This window comes from Lytechinus pictus, chromosome 5 (assembly GCF_037042905.1).
Source record: "Lytechinus pictus isolate F3 Inbred chromosome 5, Lp3.0, whole genome shotgun sequence".
Lineage (NCBI taxonomy): Eukaryota > Metazoa > Echinodermata > Echinoidea > Temnopleuroida > Toxopneustidae > Lytechinus > Lytechinus pictus.
In genome coordinates, this window is record NC_087249.1 from 16187524 (window position 1) to 16209265 (window position 21742).

At 36.4% G+C, this 21742-nt stretch overlaps 2 protein-coding genes across 2 annotated transcripts in view; both read left to right on the forward strand.

Annotated features, from left to right (window-relative positions):
* The window catches only part of LOC129261732 (MAM and LDL-receptor class A domain-containing protein 1-like), a 33741-nt gene extending 26302 nt beyond the window's left edge, over nucleotides 1–7439 (forward strand). The window contains exons 18-25 of the mRNA XM_064099348.1: nucleotides 366–515; nucleotides 2247–2411; nucleotides 2711–2982; nucleotides 3262–3352; nucleotides 4504–4710; nucleotides 5189–5463; nucleotides 6199–6292; nucleotides 7255–7439. Coding sequence (XP_063955418.1) covers nucleotides 366–515; nucleotides 2247–2411; nucleotides 2711–2982; nucleotides 3262–3352; nucleotides 4504–4710; nucleotides 5189–5463; nucleotides 6199–6292; nucleotides 7255–7439 — 1439 coding nt within the window. The remainder of the gene's footprint in view (nucleotides 1–365; nucleotides 516–2246; nucleotides 2412–2710; nucleotides 2983–3261; nucleotides 3353–4503; nucleotides 4711–5188; nucleotides 5464–6198; nucleotides 6293–7254) is intronic.
* Nucleotides 7440–8040: 601 nt separating this feature from the next.
* Nucleotides 8041–15623, forward strand: LOC129260460 (MAM and LDL-receptor class A domain-containing protein 1-like). The gene is made up of 5 exons (XM_064099385.1): nucleotides 8041–8309; nucleotides 11475–11694; nucleotides 12335–12609; nucleotides 13304–13397; nucleotides 13685–15623. Exons 1-5 carry the CDS (start codon nucleotides 8091–8093, stop codon nucleotides 14008–14010), a joined length of 1134 nt encoding a protein of 377 aa, XP_063955455.1. The 5' UTR covers nucleotides 8041–8090; the 3' UTR covers nucleotides 14011–15623.
* The last annotated feature ends 6119 nt before the right edge of the window (nucleotides 15624–21742 follow it).

Sequence of the window (21742 nt, forward strand, 5' to 3'; positions counted from 1 at the left end):
GAGCAAATAATTACTGTAATATTCGGAAGCACTGTCTAATAAAACGGTAGGCCTATAAATTTTAGGAAGTCTGATACCAAATACAGTGAAACTCTGAAGGAAATTTTTTTTAAGAGAGAAACGGGGGCAATGAAAGTTTCATTGAATAGGTGTGATTAACAATATCTAGATTGACCACGCTCATCTTAGTCCCACTGCATAAAACTCAAAATTATGGTAACTATGATAGCAAACAGACCATCATGACCATGGAAACTTTGTCTTTGAGTCCTATTTTTACGCTTGATACCGTTACGGCAAATTCACCCGAGCTGTTCCAAGAGACTCCTCATGAAATCACTGTAAATTATATTTAATTTTGACAGATTTCCTGAACTGCACTTTCGAGGAAGAAGTTGGAATGTGTGGATTCGTTCATGATGAAACAGCAGATTTCGACTTCATCCACTGGAACGGAAAAACTTACTCGTCAGACCCAGGCCCTGCCATCGACCACACAACGGGAACAGAAGAAGGTGAGTATGTAACGCAATAATGGTTTTTTTTTTTTTAATAGCTGTTTAACACAATTACTTAGTTAATGCGTTAATGAGTTAAGCTTTCGTGTTTGCTTTTTAAGTTATGTTATGCACAATTGCTGATTAAGTGTTTGCCCATTAAGGAACAACGAATATGGAGTGCATTATTGTTGTTATCATTATAATACATATTATCATCTTTGTTAGCATTGTAGTAGCTTTTCTAATTTTCTAATTTCATATCCGTTTAGGTTACTTTATGTACACTGAAGCCCTTTGGATGACAAGGAATAAGATCGCGCGGCTCATATCACCAACTTTTCGGGGCATTCAGGGGGACGACACGGAGACCTTTTGCGTGGTGTTTTGGTATCACATGTATAAAGCAAACATTGGGGAACTGACGTTGTATCTCCGTACCAATAGCAGCTCTGTGGGCTCACCCATCTGGTCGCTGGCCGGTGGCAGAGGGGACGTTTGGAGAGGGGCAGAAGCAGAGATAAACACTCATAAGGATTTCAATGTAATGCTTTAGATATTTTTTCTAAACTCTCATGATTCAAACGTGGGGATTCTTCATAGAATACGTAACGTAAAAGTGTAACGGTTATTTGAGTATACACAATTAAGTCCAGCTGAGGCTTTATTTTTATTATTAGAATTGCCAAACCCTTCTTGTACTCCCCCAATATTCTTATGTCTTAGTGAAACACCATGGGCTTTAGTCTGCAAAGAATTCGGCTAGGATAGTAACACAAAGCTAATAATATAATAATATGTTGCATTACATGTATATTTGAGTCACGTTTTTACCCTCCGAGCAAAGACAGTGGAATATAGTTGATTAAGAAAGAAATAAGCACCCATGTGATTGTATGCAGATCGTCTTTGAAGGCGCCCGTGGCTCGTCGTACAATGGTCATATCGCAGTCGATGATATCTTAATCACAAGCTTTGCCTGCCCCGGTCGTCGTAAGTATAATCATGATGTTAATGAGTGGAGTTCCCTGTTAAAAAATGATATTAGGCATGGTTACATGCACACAAAACTGAGAGACGTGTTCCTTGAGCATACATTATTCCATTGCTTATCTCAACCGTTGGGAAATTCCCCTTCCCGATAACAATAAACCTACTGGAGGATGAACCGATACCTGATGTTGACATTATTGCAGTGTCCCCTCATGAACTTGTAGTATATTGATATACCACCGTCATGACAGTGCGACTAATAACAAAATACCAATATGATACAATGTGAAAACAATGGCGTCGCAAACGATGATGATGACTTCATAAAATTAAACTCAAACTCTAGATCATATCATTTTAAATTCTTACATTTCGGCTTTATCATCAGAAGTTGAGATAAACTAATTAACATATTTATTAAAAAGTTTTTTGCGAACCAAAAATCTACAGGTCTAAATTACAATTAACCAAACAATCGCAACTACTTCATTGCTGTGTACGGCAAAACAGAATAAGGCAAATACACAACCATACAAACAATAAATGACTTCTTTATAGGTGTCACTATATTTTTCATATTGTTTCAGTATTAATACTGCATTCCTCATTAAGTACCATTTCCTATTCACTCTGATCAAGAAGAAAACATGAGAGTTCTTCAATATTGAGATAATAAATTGAACTTTCTATCATTGGGAGGAAAAATAGATATAGAAAATAAATATTATAATCATGCTTTGTTCTCTCCATCTATAGATATTATCAAGAATGAGAGTAGTGTAACATGTGACTTCGAAGAAATTGAGTTGTGCTATTACGTCCAGGATGACACAGATACCATTGACTGGAAGTGGCAGAACCAAGCAACAAAAGATGGCTATAACGGACCAGAAATGGATCACACGAGAGGGGATGAATTCGGTGAGTGGTGTTGGTAGCACCGATTTTGGTGGTTGCGAGTAGGTTCTAAAAAATGGAGATAAAAGTGGTCATGGTAATGATGATGATCTTGATGGTGATGACGATGTTGTCAAAGATGATGATGATGATGATGATGACGATAATGGTGCTGCTGCTAATTATAACGATGGTGCTGATGATTGTGATGATGATGATGATGAGGGAAACGAGGACAACGACGGTGAAGATGTTGATCTTGATGATGGTAATGAGAATGATGGTTATGATGATGGCAATGATATGTTTACTCTCACTTGCAGGGTTTTACTTGTTTGTCGGTAGTTCAATCTACCATGATACAGAGGACGTCGCTCGCATCATGTCACCAATTGCCACAGCATCACCATCAATATCATCTTGTGTAGAGTTCTGGTATCAAATGTGGGGAAGGGATGTCGAAACACTCAATGTCTACATCAAACGTGAATCTTTGGCCTTGCCTTCGGCGCCAGTGACAAAATTAACAGGCGATCAGGGAAACTACTGGCATCGAAGAACATTCACTGTACCAGCAGGGTCCGGAGAATACAGGGTAACCAATCAAATTCGAGTTCCATTACCCATCGATAAATCCAGCCTACCTCTCTAAGGACAATTTTTTTTTTAATTTACGAGGCATGGATATCTTCTACTTAATGACATGACGTACTATAAAATCTCGATAAAAAGATATTTATTTTGATCATAATGAATACTACTACCACCCCACTCTTCCCTCGCTTCCCCTTATTTCATAATTATTCGATTTGTTTTCGCTTCCTGCTTCTTTTCTTTACAATAAAGTCATTATGATTCCCCCTTTATTGCGTAGGTGGTATTTGAAGGTATACCTGGGGTGTACATACGTGATGACATCGCAATAGATGACGTCAGGTTATACCTGGATCAAAGCTGTCCAGAATGTGAGTGAACACGTGTACATTATCATTAATAAAGCGCAATTAACGTACCTTTAATGCCATACGGTCGGCGTGGTCTAGACGTTCTGACTCCCGTCTTGAATCTGAGGGACGTGGGTTCGATTCCCAGCCATGGCGTGTTTTCCTTCAGCAAAAAATTACCCACATTGTGCAGCACTCAACCTCAATTAAGGTGAATGAGTACCCAGTAAAAAGAAATTCCTCGAATTTTGGAGCGCCAAGCTGTAGGCAACACTGATAAAGCCAGGGTAATAATAAACAACATTGTTTTAATGCGCAGTTGAGTATATACTTGAGAATTGCGCAATATAAATGCACAATTATTAATGTTTGTGCAAATCCACCTATATTTCTTTCAGACATATACCATGTAGACAAAGCATCGAGCCTATTAAATGCAAGAGTTTGTGCCGAATCTTCGTCACTCCTGCAGCCACTGATCCAAGATTGATCAGGAGGGAGCGCCTGTTTTCTTCTAGCATTTTCTTACGAACGTCATAGAAAGAAAGATTTAGGCATTCAAAATTGTCATCCGCTTGTAAACCACCCCTTCCCCTTCCCATCACCATATTTTTTTGGGTGGTGAAATGAACAAACGGCTAGTACGAGTGGATAGCTTGCGGGGGGGGGGTTATCAAACGTTTACAGGAAAATGAGTTTGTTCATTATCCAGTGAGTAACAGGAAAGTCTCTGTGCTGTTAATGTCATCATGGTTAGACATAAAATCATGGTCCCGTTTTCCAAAATCCGATTCATCTTAGACCGTGGTCTAACTCTGTGCTAAAGTAATGGGCAGTAGACGATACCAACATGGTGTTCACATTGTTTCGCCATGTTCTATCATAAGGAGAACTATTCCGGCCAATATGCCCACATTTCCACATGATTTGAGAGTCAAATGAGCTGCTAAATTGAACCTGTCATGATAGAGATGTGTTTCACATTGGCGATCCATAGTTAATCCGTAAACTGTAGACCACAGTTATAGATTGAATATACAGAATATGAACAATACTATCTAATTATTGATGCTCCGCTTGGGTCAGCGCAACCATTAGCCCTTTTTAGCTCACTCTCGTATTTCTGCATTACCATCACTTAAGCATCTTCCATGATGATGTTAAATTCTCAGTTGTTACGGAGCCCCCTCAGCCTACTACCATGCCTCCAGGAAGAGACGACATCGATTGCGATTTCGAAGAGGATTTCTGCGATTACATGCAAGAGTTGGACGCCGACTACGGGGATTGGGAGCGACGTCAGGGTTTGGATGGTCGTGATTGGCCGGCGTTTAGTCGTACGGGACCGACAAAGGATCACACGTTGGATTCGAGATACGGTAAGTACCAAAAGCTCGATGTTAAATTTGGGTAATTCTATCCCTATAAAAAAAACCTTACATATTTTACATGGTGTCTCCACCGTTTTTCGAACCGCTCCAAATCCATCAAAATAGCAACATACTTAAATAGATACGCTACACACTACAACTCCGCTCGTAGACCGACACCCAACCAAAATTTATAAGTAGATTACGAACGAGTTCGTAATATGCTACGAATGCTAATGATATAATTGTGAATCAAATGCAAAGTTTTCATTGCTAAGAAAAGATGGAGTCATGGTGTTCTTACTCAGAACACCATGATGAAGTGAGTGGCCCATTCAGCTACAGACTATATTCACAGAGACTACCATTTTCATTGATTTATTTTCCTTTTCTTTTATGGAGTGTTCATCAATATCAGCAAAAGTTGTACAATTGCATTCATCATGTATATCTGCTCTTAAATTTTGAATCGTCTGTGGATTCAAAGGCCACTATGCAAGCTTTGACCCGTACGACCTGAAGGGGGCAGTCGTAGGAGATTTGGCTGTGCTGAAATCACCTTTCATCTCACCAAAGCCACACGAACGTTGCTTGGTTTTATACGCGTACATGTTTGGTTATGGAATAGACTACTTCACCATTCAGATAGTTGAATGGGGTGGCACACAGACCATGGACCCATCCTTCGCTATATTCGGCAATTACGGGGAAAGGTGGATGGAACTCGAAATGGATGTTCCCTCGTCAACGTTGTCTTTCCAGGTAAGACATGAGATTAGACAATGTGGGCGTTTATATAAATTTGCCACTTTCCACCTACATGATCTAGCTCAAGTTCACGATCAGGATATCCGTCCCAAATCCTTGGCAAAAGAATGGTGATACGATATTTTCTCCTGGAACATTGTCTCCGATCTTAATATCTCAGAGAGCATAGGGTTAGATCTAGGATTGTATTATAATTTTTTGTTCAAAAACCTATAAAGATCAGGATAAGGTATTATTTAGTTTTGGAGGATAGATTTTAAGTTTGGCTTCACGTGAAGATTTTCCATCGGAGCAATTATTGCCGGAGCAAATGTCATGGAACCAATAGAATGCATCATTTAGAAACACTGTAATAAGCGATGTGAAAAAAATGCATATGATTACCATTATTATGTCATACAATAACTAAACATTGAAATATAATTCATTTTGACATGAACAATCTTTGCAAAACAGAAATGTTATAAATCAATAATACGAAAGGCTTGGCAAGAAATATATCATGCGTATAGAGCATTATTTACAAATTGTAAATTCAACTATACAAATGTTTTTTTCCGTTTAATGTGACTACACATCTGAGCACTTGTGCCGTCATTTACATCGAGTAACTAAGTGCAACCAAGCGATTGTGTCACATTGACGATAGCCAACTTGAATGTTTTCCATTCGATAGTAGCAAAATTACCCCCCCCCCCTCATTATTACTCATTTAATTTTCATTTTTAGATCTTATTCGTTGGGTCGGTTGGCCACTCAAAATCTACATCTGAAATAGGTCTCGATGACATCACTCTCAAGAACGGAAAGTGTCAGGCGAAAGGTAATGTTTACTTTTTTCAACCCTATAGAACACTATATTTCATAGTCATTTGTTTGGATCGTACACTACTCTACAAACATATTGAATGCGCGCAGTCGTTGAATCGTTGAACGCACCGTCACTCGAACGATGTGGCTTACTCGTTCAACGGCTTGCTGTACGACAGCTCTTGTATATGTGAAAGCCTTTCTGCGATATGAGATAGGTATAGCGATTGGCACCTGTTCTAGCCTGTCGTGCGACAAAATATTCTCAAATGGTCGCAATTCAATCGTGAACGGGCTAAATGGGCTTTCACAATCGCTTTTGTGATCGTTGGCGATCATTTGGTAATAATATCATGTTGCGCACAATCACAACGGTTGTAAGCAGTCGCACCACCAATTGTGAAGAAAGCGTATTTTGGACAAGATTTATGTGTATAGGCCAGTAGAAATTTCCCTACAGACGGAAAACCACATCAAATTCCGTCTGTTTGTTTTCTTTTCTGGAAATGTCAGAATTGATATATTGCCACAAACCAACTGATACGACGGTTTAGATTATCATGGTTGACTCTCAAGTTACGACGCAACTAATGTTATACAGTTATCAGAATATACCCAAATTTTCACCACCCCCCCCCCCCCCAAAAAAAAAAACAGTAATACTCATTTAATTTCTGCTACTTTACTCTACTTTATGTGGTTTGCATGGATTTTGCCTCCTGGATGTAGTTATGAGTACATCACAAACCCGCGAAAAAACCAAACTTCTTAAAATATCTGTAGTCCTACACTGTCAAAATTGAAGTGCTAATTTAGCACTTTCAGCTAGAAAATCGGCCGTCGTAGTGCAGTCACTATACAAGCACTGTAAGTGCTAAATTAGCTCTTCATTTTTTTACAGTGTATTACTTTCCCTACTCACATTTCCGATATATTTGCGATTATTCTTTACTTTTCTTATTCTGTTATTCGAAGCCACCGAACCACCAGTTCCTTGGGCCGCCAACTGTGATTTTGAATCAACGAGTGATCCGTTCTGCGGCTATACTAACTACGGACTCAACGAATATGACTGGGTTGTGCATAGCGGCAGTACCAGTTCCAGCAACACTGGCCCTCCAAGCGATCACACAACAGGAAATGCAACAGGTAGCGTCTGAATATAGAGTATATCAAAAATATCTGACCATTAACTCAAAACTTAATCATCCAAGTTATAAATCCGGTTTAATTCGTATGTTCGGGGTAGCTGGATTGACTGCGCACACATAGAAATTTATGTTTACCATCTGATATTTACCTCTATTCAGTGTATCCTTACCACAATGTCAAAATAATGTGATTTGTATTCCTTTACCTGATCTAATTATATTGTTGTCGAATCTAAATACCCGAGAAAATTCTAGAAAATATTCGTGTACAAACAATAAAGAAGAAGCATCTCGATCATGCAAATCACTCCATTCTTTTAGTACCTGCAGCATGATATATGACCGTAAAAAAATGTACTTTGGTGAAAATCCGTCATTTCTGTCCAGGTACTAAGCCTCGCATGCTAAGTGTAATCAAGAGCTCCTTGACCTTGCAAGATAAAAGTAGAATTTATTTCAAAAGCAGCAAGAGCTCCTATTCTTGACGGAAAAAAAATGCATTCCGAACACTGCCAACTCTTTAAAGAATACAGAGAAGCTGTGGACATGGTGGAGGGGGATGAAACACCAAATAATCTTTCCCCATTCCATCTCTATCCTACAGGACATTATGCTTACGTCGAAACTTCTATTCCACATCGGCCGAAAGAGCGCACTCTCATGAGATCTCCTATCCTTAATAGCAGGAATCGGGATATCTGTATTCGATTCTATTACCACGCACATGGTAAAGACGTCGGATCACTATCCGTTGTGGTTGATTTGAAAGACTCTTACGATGCCATCACCCCATTCTCGATCTCCGGCGACCAGGGAAACATATGGAATCCTGCAAACGTGTACCTCCCAGCTAGCTTCACTTTCATCCATAACTTCAGGGTAAGGCAAAGTATTGAAAACGTTGTTAACAAACCATTATGATACGCCATGAATCAAGTAAATATGGACTGTATTTATTACTTATTGTTATTAATATCAAAATGTATTATGAACATTTACAAGAAGAATTGCTTTGTCACACAAGTTGCTTATTTTGCTTGTGGTGAATATCCAAAGGGCCACTGCTAGAACAATGGAAAATTGACGATCTGTCTTCACCCGCTTCGTCTTATTTCGGTTTCATCTCATCAACCTATAATCAAAGTTCGTAAACCAGTTCGTCTTCTAACCGTGTGTGTGTGTTAGTGTGTGTGTGTGTGTATTTGAGTTTTGTCAGACGTGTATCAATCAGATATAATTATTTACGTCTGGGACCAACCTTTAACGTCACCATCCGAAAGACGTGACCAGGGCTCGAACCTCTGCATCAATTTGTAACTTCCCCACAGCTTGGATTACAGGCGCACGCCACAACGCCCAGTTTTCTAACCAATTTATCTAAATTCTAATTAAACCATTTCCATTTAATCTGTCCACTTCGGTTAATACCCACACTTAGTATGTACAGTTATCGGAACTATTTATGGACGAAACTTTCTTTGACAAAAAACAAACAAATAACGTGGTAGTCAAACCAAAATGGGCTTAAACTAAGTGAGACTTTGTCTAAGTGGTTATTAAAGCTAGTGTGGTGTAGAACACACGGAAATAGGAACAAATTGATGGTATAACAAATTGATAACTAATCGAATGATTACTTTCAACCCTGGATGTTACACCATACCCTACCCTTAACCTCAGGATAAACCTAACATAAACCCATACTGTAGCCCTTACCCTGCATCCTAGACGAAATAAAGCCTGGATCAATTGATTGTCGCAGGGGCAAAATGTGTCACAGATGTCAGACTAATTAATATAAAATAGATCAATGGCTTCTATATGGACCAAGTGAAAAAAAGATGTAGGAACTCCCTTCCCTTCTTTCTGCTTATCTGCTCATGGGTATTTCTTCAGCTCAAAACATTTTTTCCAGTGAGTGATAAATATTCGAATACAACTTATTTTAAGATTGTATGTTACCTGACAAAGATGTCGTAATATCATTATATTAATCATTTTATTTTCTTGAGCAATAATCTATTTAGGACATTGTGTTTTCTCACATCCATTCCCAAGATCGCCTGCGAAATTAAAAGCAATATACCGTGATTATGATCAATACAGGTTTCGGGTACCACGTGGGTCAATCATTTCACCCATTATTTTTATTGCATTAATTATCTTTGTCAAATATTGCCGTTTAATCTATTATATCACTGCCACTGTGTATACTCTTTACGACGAATGTCGAAGATCTTGTACTCAATACTCAATTTTATACTCAAGCTTATGACATAATTTTTATCAAAAAGCCAAGTTGTAAACGTTGATAAAACTTTTTTAATAAGCTCTTCGAACCTACAATAAGCTTTAAAGACCAGATAATATTTTTTTTATGTAAGCCTTAGATTCAGAGGTCACCTGTCATATCAAAATTATTATATACTTGCTGGGAAAAGTCAAATGTACAATTTGATATTCGTAAATATCTGGTACCGCAGGGATCAAATCTAGGTCCTTTAATACTTGTATTGCATTTACTACATTTGTCAGGCTTCCAAATATTGAAGTTTATTTTATTATTTGACGGCACCTAGTACTCAATTTTATACTCAAGCTTATGACATAATTGTTATCAAAAAGCCAAGTTGTAAACGTTGATAAAACTTTTTAATAAGATCTTCGAAATTACAATAATCTTTAAAGACCAGATTAAAAAAAATTTATGTAAGCCTTAGATTCAGAGGTCATCTGTCATATCAGAATTGTTATATACTTGCTGGGAATAGTCAAATATACAATTTAATATTCGTAAATATATGGTACCGCAGGGATCAAATCTTGGTCCTTTAATACTTGTATTGCATTTACTACATTTGTCAGGCTTCCAAATATTGAAGTTTATTATTTGACGGCAGCTAGTGTGTGTTTAATCAATTTGTATTGATGTTATCGGTGTTGATTTTGTAGCATTGTAAACGTTGACGTCGATAAAAAAAGTTGTATAAATTACATATGTTAAAGGTCTTCACATATTTCATTGAAATTCAATAAGTAAAACTTTCGGCAACAAAATGATAAATCATTTTAACTTAATCTGCACACGGCGTTTAGGAAAAATTAACTTAATCATTAAAAATTCAAGTACGACAAAATTGCATTGGATTACCTGAGTAATAATATAATTATATATTGCCGGCACCCTTGATAGTGACTGCACTGATCTTTTTTTTCTTCCCTCTGCCCCTTTCTCTCTCTGTCCCACACACACACACATTCTCTCTACCTCTCTCTCTCTCTCTCTCTCTCTCTCTCAGAATTCCGTCTAAATTTGTTACTTTGTATGCGTTGTATTTTTAGAAAACGTAAACTTCGTTGTATTTTTAGATGACGTAAACTTTGTTGCTTTTTATGGGCAGTGAGGATTTTCATGTAGTTTTGTGATATGCCGTGTTTGCAATCATGCACTTTCATCTTTGAGTGCCTTTGCAGCAAACTTTGAATATATTGCTGCTTGATATTTTAGCGTGCCTACGTATTACACTTCATATGAACGTCCATCGACCTTATTACTATCACAAGAAGTAGTAGAACTCGATGCATAGTAAACACGGGTTAAAAGAAACGTTGGGAACCATGAAATGCTATATAGTTCCAGTTTTCATACTGTTCAAACTATTATCTTTCGGTGAAATGAGTTAGATTTAACAACTCCCTAGCGACTGTGTTTTAACCAAACTACCCGAACTAAATATTGTTCCTATCAATACCCTACCGATGGGGAGAGTTTGTAACTTAAGGAACGAAGTTCTTCTTACTCAATTTACCATGATTACCAATGGGCGAAAATGGACGTAACGTGGCCGAGCAGTCTCGGGTTCCGCCGCCACAATCATGACTTAGACGTATACAAGTTTGAATGGTGTACAATGTTGATCCGGTATTAACATTCTCACTTTCCTGTATACATGGTACATGAGTCATCTCCTTCATGAACAGTAATACATGTCGTACCTCGCTATACATATCTTTTCTTTATTTCAAACGAACGTCTAACTGCAGATTGAATTTTCTACGGAGAAACTAAGGGATGGTTTCGAGGGCGACGTCGCTATCGATGATATCCTATTCTTGCAGCAACCATGTGACGGGTATCCGTCAGAAAGCGAGTGTACCTTTGAGGAAGGTCTATTTGGCTGTGGATACAGTGACGACCAAACTGCCGAGTACCAGTGGGAATGGTTCGATATCCTGGCTGTTGAAGAGCCACCTCTGAACTTGAGTGAGTTGGTAAAATGGGCTTGGTTTATGCTATGATTTTAATGGTGGAAGGAATAATTTCTTATTCGAATAATCTAAACGTCAATTAATAAGTTCAAGAAAGGATAGGAGCTCCACTCTGGTTACCTGGCTATTATCTTTTTCCTCGAATATTGCAAATTAGTGTGAATACTGGAACCGCACTTCATTGAAGTGTTAAGGTTATCGTAGCGTCTTTCTTCCCTGTCTCTTGGAAGTCATAATGAAATACCAATTCGAAGAATTCACTTATATATTGCATATTATGCATATTATGTCTTACGGCGGAATATTATTATTAGAGGCGTGACATAAATAGGGGAAAGAGAGAAAATGGAACGAGAAAATTTACAGTGGCATACTGTAGTATGCCACGGAGAGGCAGACAAGGGACCCCACACCCCCCCCCCCCCCCCCGGAGTTTTGACATCGGTTAAGTAAATTGTTGTGACTTTTGTCTTTGACCTTATTTTTTCTCTTTTTAAGAAAATTTGTGATTAAAAAGTGCTCCGGAAAAGCTGTGAACTTTGACTTCATTATTATTTGCTAGGAAGTGTTTGCCTTTCTTGACATTTTCCCATGGATAAACATGATTTTGTTTTTCTTTCATATTTTGACGCCAGTTTCAACTTCATACATGTATGCCAAGGCTTCGATTCCGAGCCCCGGTCAGACAGCCGAATTCTACTCTGGAATCTACGACCTCAACGGCCGGACCCATTGTCTGACATTCGATGTCGTCCTCACATCAGACAACACTCAACAACTCCTGATTCAGGCACAAGAAATGGAAGCAGAGACAAGACACGATATAGGCAGTCTAACCGGAGACATCGATGGGTCTTGGTTTACATTGGGTTGGCCCCTACAGGGAGACCTCCTGAATTCTCCATTTCAAGTAAGTCGTATCATATCGAATGGCCGACTCCATTACACTGGAGGTTTTTATCATGCATGTGAAAAACGACACCCAATTTATTTAATTACGTTCTGACAATCATTAAGAGTATACGACTTGAAATAACGTTAGAGAATGATATGACCGTTGAATTCATGTTCTAATAAACTTTTTTTTTAATGGAACCATTGTGGATATCGGCTGGGGGTCTTCCCCCTAATAATTAAAGACTGAAAATGTCAGGTGTATTACTGATGGAGCAAGTAATTTTTTGGACATCTAACCCCTGAAATGTATAAGCTTTCACAGTTCAAGTGGACGTAGTTTTCAGTTCCTATACCTTAAGCTTCCTGGGTTATAAATCATTGTTTAATGTATGGCATCATACACATTACTTGGGAAATGAGATGCCCGAAATATAAATAGACCGAGGAGTCCCTATAAAGCCCTGGAATACTTGAGCACCCCCACCCCCCTATCCCTAGAAAAATCGATACGCACTTGATATCCTCCCTCTCTCTTCTTCCCATATATTAAATCTATTCGCTTTGACGTCCTCTCGACGACCCCCCCCCCCCTTCATGCGGCGCAGATGTTACATTTATGTCCATTGATCATAATATAACACGTAATCGAATCGATTTGAATTAATGTCGAAATTCATGCTTAATATGTGTTTTTACTTTCCCTATAGCTCGTTTTTAAAGCGGTGTATGGGCAGAGTACCGATGGAGTCATAGCTCTTGACAACGTATTCTTTTCAGAACATCTCGACGTTTGCAAAGAAAGTAAGGTTACACAATACAGCATTCCCTGGCAAATTTATAGTAAACAATTGTTATCTATTAACAATTTATAGGTATACATACACGACAAATGGCAATCACGGTATTATCCTTGATGGAGAATCCGAACTACTGCAGATTGTAGTTGTAACTTGTCTAAAATATTTAGTCCTTCAGAATCGATTTAGTTTTCATATGATTTCTTACGTACACATTCATGCTGTTTTATCAAAATAATAATGTACAATCAAACAATACATTCAATTCAATGCATTTTCATCTACACTCAGATGTAGCACATCCTACAAAGGTGCGCATAAAGAGCAGTTCACTGCCGACCGTCACAACGATAAGTCGTCAACCCCAAACAAGAAGTAATCCTAAAGTCAGCATGGTCGTCGGTGTCATCATGGCCGTCGTCATCGCAGCCGTAGTCCTTATCGGTGTCCTCATGTTCTTAAAATATAGAAGCTCGACTGGGTCACTGACTGTCGGGAATAAGAATGAAAGGCTGGATGCAAAGCCGTTCTCTATGGATTCCCAGGATACCGGAGGGGAGCGTAACTCCAATCCGCAAATGGTTAATCATGGGACTGACCAGGGGTTGCAAGCTTAGTTTTGCAATCTGAACTAGAGTAATAATTATCAGATAAGAAAAGATTTATCAATTATTGTTGGCAGAAAAATATAATCAATTGAATGATTGTCATAATGATAATTCCATATAATCAATCGGTAGATATTTTCATCTTCTGCTACTGGAAGACAATTTGATACAATGTTGAAGAGTTGTGTGTATCAGGAGCCGCGAAACGGTTTTGAAAGTGCGGGGCTGAGCTGAAAGTTTGGGGGGATGACAATGTACAAAATCCATAATCAGATGGTCATTTGTACGTTTTTGTACACGGATTTGGAAAAAAACGCTGGCCCCTATGTATACATTCTGATAAATAGGAACTATTTGGGTTTTTTTTTCAATTGATGTTAAACTCGACTTTATGTCCAAGTAAGGAATGATTTTTTTTGTCCATGATGCCATAATACAACAAGAGTTGCAGTAATTTTCTGAGCAAATACCTTTTAGGTTGAGTAACCATGGAAATGTGAGTAGAGAGTGTTTATTGTACAATTTACATGTTACTTCAAGTAAATATATGTTTCCAATATATTTCACTGCAGCTTATGGCCATCTGGATTAAGGTTACGTCATTAGTTATGTAGGATGCATATTCAAGTAAACGATTGTTCAGATATTTTGTTGATAAATTTGACACCAAATTGAAAGAGGCATAGGAAATTTGAAAGTATGAAAATGTGGAATCATTTGTATTTCCCAAATGTGTTTATTTGTGCAGTAATTCAACAGACCCGACTAGAGGCTTAAAAATGACTCACAAAGGTTACATGACAATCAATATCAAGGTACAGGTATGTGGATTTTTTAATATCAATGTTAATCTCTCAGGTGCTGATGTAAATAAAAATATCCATGGGCCAGTAGTTTAGATTGCTTTAAATGGTCCTACTCTGTCAATATCTGTTTCAAATTTTGGTATTTAGTTTAAAAAAATAATTAACACAATATTATATAATGCAAAATAGTGTATTTGTAGAAAAATAAATGAAAACGTTTTGAAACATGTGTCTTTTTTTAAAGAGTTTAACAAGAAATAAGATAAGATATCAAATTCATTTCAAAGTTTTAGTTCATCAAGACATAATGAAAATCTGTGACGTCTGAAGATGTTGCTACTGATTTGCATATCAATAAATAAATGTAACTATCATTAATGTTATTATCACTATTATTATTGTTATTTTTATTGCATACCACAACTTATTAAAAGCGCAAATACAATATACATGTACAAGTGACTTATCATTGTAACGCTTAGAGTCTCCTCTTTCGTCTGATATAACTAACATGTTTAAATTGATTAATGGATACCAAGAGTGAAATGGAGGTCAAAAAGAAAATCACATGTATTAATTTTTTAATATCTTTTCTTTAATTTATTAAACTCAATTACAGAAGTCCATAACATTTCATGAAACAGACGATTGATGACGTGTTTTCGCGAATTTCTTACCATAGCAAATGTACGGCTTACATGGGAATTTCGTTTATAATCTAATAGGAATTTTTATGTTGTATTTGTGATTTAGTTAAGATATATCATCGATAATGCTCGGTTTCTACTTTTTTGTATAAATACACTGTATAATAAGTAAGATTAGGTTCGATATTTCATATATCATGCAATTTTATGCTTTATGTTTTCAAAAGAATTGTGTTGTGTGGTGTATGTTATCAAATGAAAAAAAAAAGCTGTGAACGACTACTTTTAGGTCATTCATGTGCAGAGGCTGAAATTATGTAAGAAGGTGAAACTATGTAAGAGGGTGTGTGTGTGGGTGGATGCATGTGGGTGTGTGTGTGCATCACCCTTTTTCTCAGAAATCATCTGAATGAAAATTGTCCTGTACTTTCAGTACCAAAGTATGCAAGTATTGGAGGGATTGGTAATGATGTGTGAGTGGGGCTGTGTGTATGACCATTCGTGGGGAGGGTGTGTGACGTGCATAAGTTTATGTTTTTGTTATGGCGGTTTGCGTGTGCAATAGAGGTTAGGGATGGTGCACGCCCGAACCCTAGATTGTTTGTGCGCGTGTGTGAGAAAGAAAAATTAACGTTTTGTGTGTATGTTTAACACATCTCACCCTAACACCTACATATTTCTCTTTTCCATCGTGCTTACTATCATTTCTCCCTGTTTTACTTTCATTAATTCAGTGCAATTCTGCGAAAATTTGAATGGAGACCGCATACTTTTGATCAGCTCGACCTTGCCAGACATTATCTCACAACTGAAAAATGTCCGTCAAATTTATATCGCTTTATTATATTTACTGCTCTTCAATAAATCTGTTTTAAAGTCTTTTTTAGGGGCGTTGCGTACCGGGTTCGATTTGATACCTTACCTCAATGAAAATCATGTAATTCAACAAAAATTAATAAGGTTTATAATAATCATAATAATAATTACTCCAATCAAAAATTATTTTTGTATAACACTTTTAAAATGAAGTCTTGGGAGGAAGTAGGGTCTTCATTGATCTCCAAAATTCATGTATTTTTCGCCTTGCATCCGGTTTTCTGTTCCAGGAAAAGTATTTTTTATTCATTTGGTGTTGGTTTTGTTTGGCACTAATTTATCTTGTATATTCTGTGCATTTAAACTTAAAATGCTGCCCTCCTTACTCCATCCCTGTTCTGAACATTTTATGCTGATACACATTCTTTGTGGATATCATCGTGACTCGTTAGAGCTCATGAAACCATCATAAATGTTGTCCCTTAGACTTTACAGATTACGTGTCATACAGTGAACTTTATTTTTCTTCTCTTTGAAAAAGGATAAAAGGTTTGTGTTCTATCAATAATGTACACAAAACTACGTTATATAATTTGCCATTATGCTCACTAACAATCCTTTTAATGTTAAGGAGTGGGATTGTCATGAGTAACATTTTGAGTCTTAGACCTAACCTTTATGTAATAGAGTAGATCTCGGCTTCTTGCTGCAGTGAAAAATCTCCCAGAAACACAAGTTATATCACTTTGGAATGCGAAGGAATTGATAAATTGGTATACAAGATATTTTCATAATTAGTTGTACATTATAACAATAATTAGTATTAGTAGTATTAGTATTATTAATATTATTATTATTACATTATCGTGTTATGAACATTTGAGATGAAACCTGGCGTTCAATATGGTTGCTGATAATGATTCAAACTATTCCTTGCAGAGTTCGTATTAAACAATATCCTGGTTGTGCAAGTTGTAATCATCCTTTCGAACACGTACTGTGATCATCATAGTCAAGGGGTCCATTTCATAAAGTTTGTTACAAAAAGAAATGAGCAATAAAGGTTTACAGCTAATGAAATCGTTCAGTTTGATTGGCTGATAGTGAACTTGTTATAGATATTGTACATTTGTTATATCAAGTCTTTATGTAATTGGAATCAGTTGATCAAAAAAAGGTGTTTCCGAAATGCAGTAAGTATCTGTTTTGGCAAGGGGGTGCATTTTTTCCATTTTTATTTCTTTAAAGGTAATTATGTCAGGCCAGTAAATCTTCCATAAAACCCACCTCGTAACAAACAATGTAAGCAACTTCTATTGCATTCTTTTTTAATTTAATGATTCTAAGGGGCGTTTAATAATCATGCACAATTGTTTGAATAAGAAGGCGATAATAACCAGTTAGATTAAAACGAGTGCCAAATCCGAGTATTAAAAATTATATTATAAAATACGTGAACCGGCTTACAGTACCCCAGATTGATACGGTGTGCGAGATTATTCTGAATGATATTGGAAGTCGAACTCGGGAAGTCACAAATAGAGTTAAATTTTCCTGGAATTAGACTTTTATAACGATGATTTTGCCGAGGATAGTACTGGTTGCTGTAGTGTTCGGTAAGTATAATTTCAAGTTTAGTGATACCAACTCTGTATTAATCTAACTTTATTCAAGAAAAATGAAAACGTTTTTTTTTTAAATACATATATACACTGCAAAAAACTCTGGTGTTGTTTTCACATCAGCCCGGAATCTATATATTTCCACACCAGAGAAGTGTTAAACAACACCAGTTTCGTTTTGGTCTAACACCAGATAGGTGTTTATACAACATTAATTGGTATCAAAACAGCATCAATTTGATTCCAAACTGGTGTTGTTTCAATACTTCTCTGGTGTGGACATATATTGATTCCGGGCTGGTGTTAAATCAACACCGGAGTTTTTGCAGTGTATGGATGGCGCAATTGTCATAATTACTAAGGCCTCGAAAGGTCTCATGTTTAGCATTTCTATTATTCTACCAATTTTCCAACTGAATTACTCTTAAATGATTACTTGGAAATTCCTGAAATTTTCACAAAAAAATCCTCTTATTATCCTTTCGTTGACATATTATTGTTATGACGGTTAATACCAATCAGCCTCTGAGTGTCGCATGGCCATTCCCACTTTCATATTATTCCAACTTGGACTTGCGAGCGAGCTAAAGAATTCTCGCATTTCCCACATTCCTGAAACCTAGAATATATAGCTTTATTGAAAGAAAAAGTGAAGAAATAAATATTATTTGTCCTAAGTAGCATAGACATAAAGGATTAATTACTTAATCTACACAAAACATTCTAGAAGCGTTACTTTAGTTTTAAAGGTATGTTTGAAAGTAAATATATGTATATAATATATATATATCATTCGAAATAATTATTATATTTTATCTCGGAAATGGACTGTTATTGTAAAATAAAGGAACTCAATAACGCGTGTTAAAATAAAAAATGAAATGAATCAGAGCAACTTAATTGCTAGGAATTAACGATCACGAAAGCAGAAATATGAGATAAAAATCAATTCTCTGGGGGCATTAATAGATTCCAATAAACGGATAATCGAATAGTGTAATGTACTGGAGGAAAAGTGAAATGTGCAAATTAGGTGTAGAAGCGATACAATACATTGATTGGTTCATTCATTCATTTATTTATTCCCGGTGAAAGCCCTATTCAGCTGCAAGGCTGTTTTATAAAGGGGTCTGCAAACGAACAGAAACGCAAATCTTACATACGACAATGAAATATACATGATATGCAAAGATTAATAAGAATTACTGATAACAAAATGGACAAACAAATTAGAAATAAAATGTGTGCACATGTAAATTCAAGATATAAAATCATAACATTTGTTCATATTCAAAATTGCTTCGTTTCAAAGATTTTTTTAAATAGTACTACAAAAATTTACTTTCTCGCGTAACATATTTCATTATGGAAAATAAGTTACTTAACCCTCAATCTCCCGGGGTATTCTGATTCTTGTCATTCCCGGAGGGGGCCATTATGGCCCCCCCCCCCTTAAGATCTCAGCCGTTGATTGCGCGATCACAACGAAAATTTGCATGATGGTAGAGAATGACGTAATCTACGCAGGTGCATTGGTAAATTTCACTGAATTCATATATTTTTATTTTATATGAATTAATTATGCTAATTTATTCATGAAATCATACTTTTTGCTCTGATTCACTAAATAAAGCTCCTAGAATGCTATTTTTTGGTGAAAATATTCATTATAGCATTCCTAACAATTGTGAATGAAAAGAATTCTGGTACCAAGACCGATTTCTTATGTATTTTATTGTTTTTTAAATTTCTTATGTATTTCGTTGTTTTTTTACTTTTTGTTTTTTATTGTTTTTTCAATGGAAATCTTTCCAGACTTAATTCTAATCATAAACAAGGCAAAATTAATTAAGTTTGATCATTAAAAATAGAAATAATGATACATTTATGAATTTTGGCCAAGTACACAATTTGCATTGGATTTGTACATGAAATCACGTTTATGAGCAATTTTGGGTCTGACATGCACTTACATAATGTTGCGTAATGTCGTAACCGCGTACCCGGGCGTCACAAATTTGGTCTCAAAATTTGCGTGAGACTTGAAAGTAAAAAGTCAGTGAGCGGCGAGGTCAAAAAATTTTGCGCAGCAGATATATCGCAAAAATTGTCGAGGGGGGGGCCATAATGCCCCCCCCCCCCGGGAGAATTTGGGTTAAAATACATATCCTTATTCAACATAAGGTACACTGTAAAAAAATATTGGGTAAAATCTTACTGGACAATATGCTTCCGGCGTAGGGTAAAATACAGCCCAAAATTGGTTGGACACAATTTGGACACAATTATGATTACCCTCGTGGTGGTAAAAAATTTCCCAAATTTTTTTTAAGTGTATATGTCTTAGTTATACGATTAGACGGACTTTGCTGATCGCCATTAATTCTCAGACCAAATTTTTAGAGTGAAATTTAGAGTGAAACATATTATAGACACATTATTAACTTCTGAAGCCTATTTTCATTTGAAGCTGCTTGCGATGCGGGAATGACGTGCAACTTCAAACGGGACATGTGCGGCTACACGCAAGAATCAACGGACGACTTCGATTGGATCCGCCAAAATGGTTCGAACAGCGTGGAGGGAACAGGAACCGGGCCTCCGGCAGATAGAACAGACGGTACCAGCCAAGGTAAGCATCTCTTCCTATTTAATGTTTCAGAGAATTTATTTCTTCATGAGTAGCAAACTCTACTTTGTCATGTGTACGTTAAGTATATTTTGAATAGGAGTAGGGGGCGGGACCTATTTTTTATCATTCGAATGATTACATGGGTAACATAGTCATACGAAAATTCCTCTCGTTTATATGGTCATCTTTCTTTTCTGTTCCTTTCGTTATCGCCATCCTCAGATTGTTTTTATTTTATTCATCCTTTTTTACTACCTTAAAAATTGATAGGGGTGGATGTCTGCTGTAGAGCCACCCCTGTGTAGTGTTTACTTTAAAATGTTGAGCATGCTTTATGTTTCGTACGGACGAGACAAAGTACAACATCCTATTTGATTAATATTTGCAATATCGAATGTTTGTTCATGTTTTTACAAAACATAATTTGCTCGGTTTTATTTATTGTTTATTTAAATAAAAAAAGTTTAAAAAGTTTATCGTATTCTAGCATTTCTGATTTTATAAGTTCACGGAGAATTAATGTTTTTTTGTAAAAATAAGCTCCTATATTACATTCTCGAAAAAAACAATATGTGTATTGCCTGTGCAGAAAGGAAAAAAGGATGGACATCAGAAATATACCACTTCATGTCGGATCTTACATGGACGAGGTTAAAACCAGAAAAATTAAGAAATTGTATATATCCGATTGAATTTATTTTATATACTTCTGTAAAAGAGTTTGTACACTGCAATCTCCATCGGTAATTTATGCATGTCATTTTATTCTTTGCAATTCTTCTCTCTAGCTTTTTTTTTTTTTAATCATTTCTTTAGCATTACTTCTGTCTCTTGTTTTATGAGTTTTTCGGTCGTTTTTTTTTTCATCCTTCTTCTATAGTTTCTCCGTTTGGCACTTCAGAGTACCTCCAATAGACCCGTTCTCTTCATATTTTACTCACTTGATTACCTCTTCCATTCCAGTCCTTTTTAAACTTCTTCATTGGTTATCCTCTCTAAAAGTTGTTATTTCACCTTACTAGGCATTTCTTGTTTATTTGCAACATTATGACTCTTGTCATCTTATTATGTTGCTTATTTTTTAATTGTATTCGCATTTTTGTTTCATCTTATTTCAAATATTAATTGTTATAAGCCTTTAATGAGAGTAGTTTTCAAATAATCAGTAGCCTATACAATACCAACCGTTTTAGACAATCTATGATACATAGAATATTT

Excerpts from the sequence above, each read along its gene's own strand:
- LOC129260460 (XM_064099385.1), top strand. The coding sequence starts at position 8,091 with ATGAGATCTCCTATCCTTAATAGCAGGAATCGGGATATCTGTATTCGA. Across the intron at positions 12,610-13,303 it reads TCCTGAATTCTCCATTTCAA|CTCGTTTTTAAAGCGGTGTA; the intron begins GTAAGTCGTATC and ends CTTTCCCTATAG. Across the intron at positions 13,398-13,684 it reads TCTCGACGTTTGCAAAGAAA|ATGTAGCACATCCTACAAAG; the intron begins GTAAGGTTACAC and ends ATCTACACTCAG.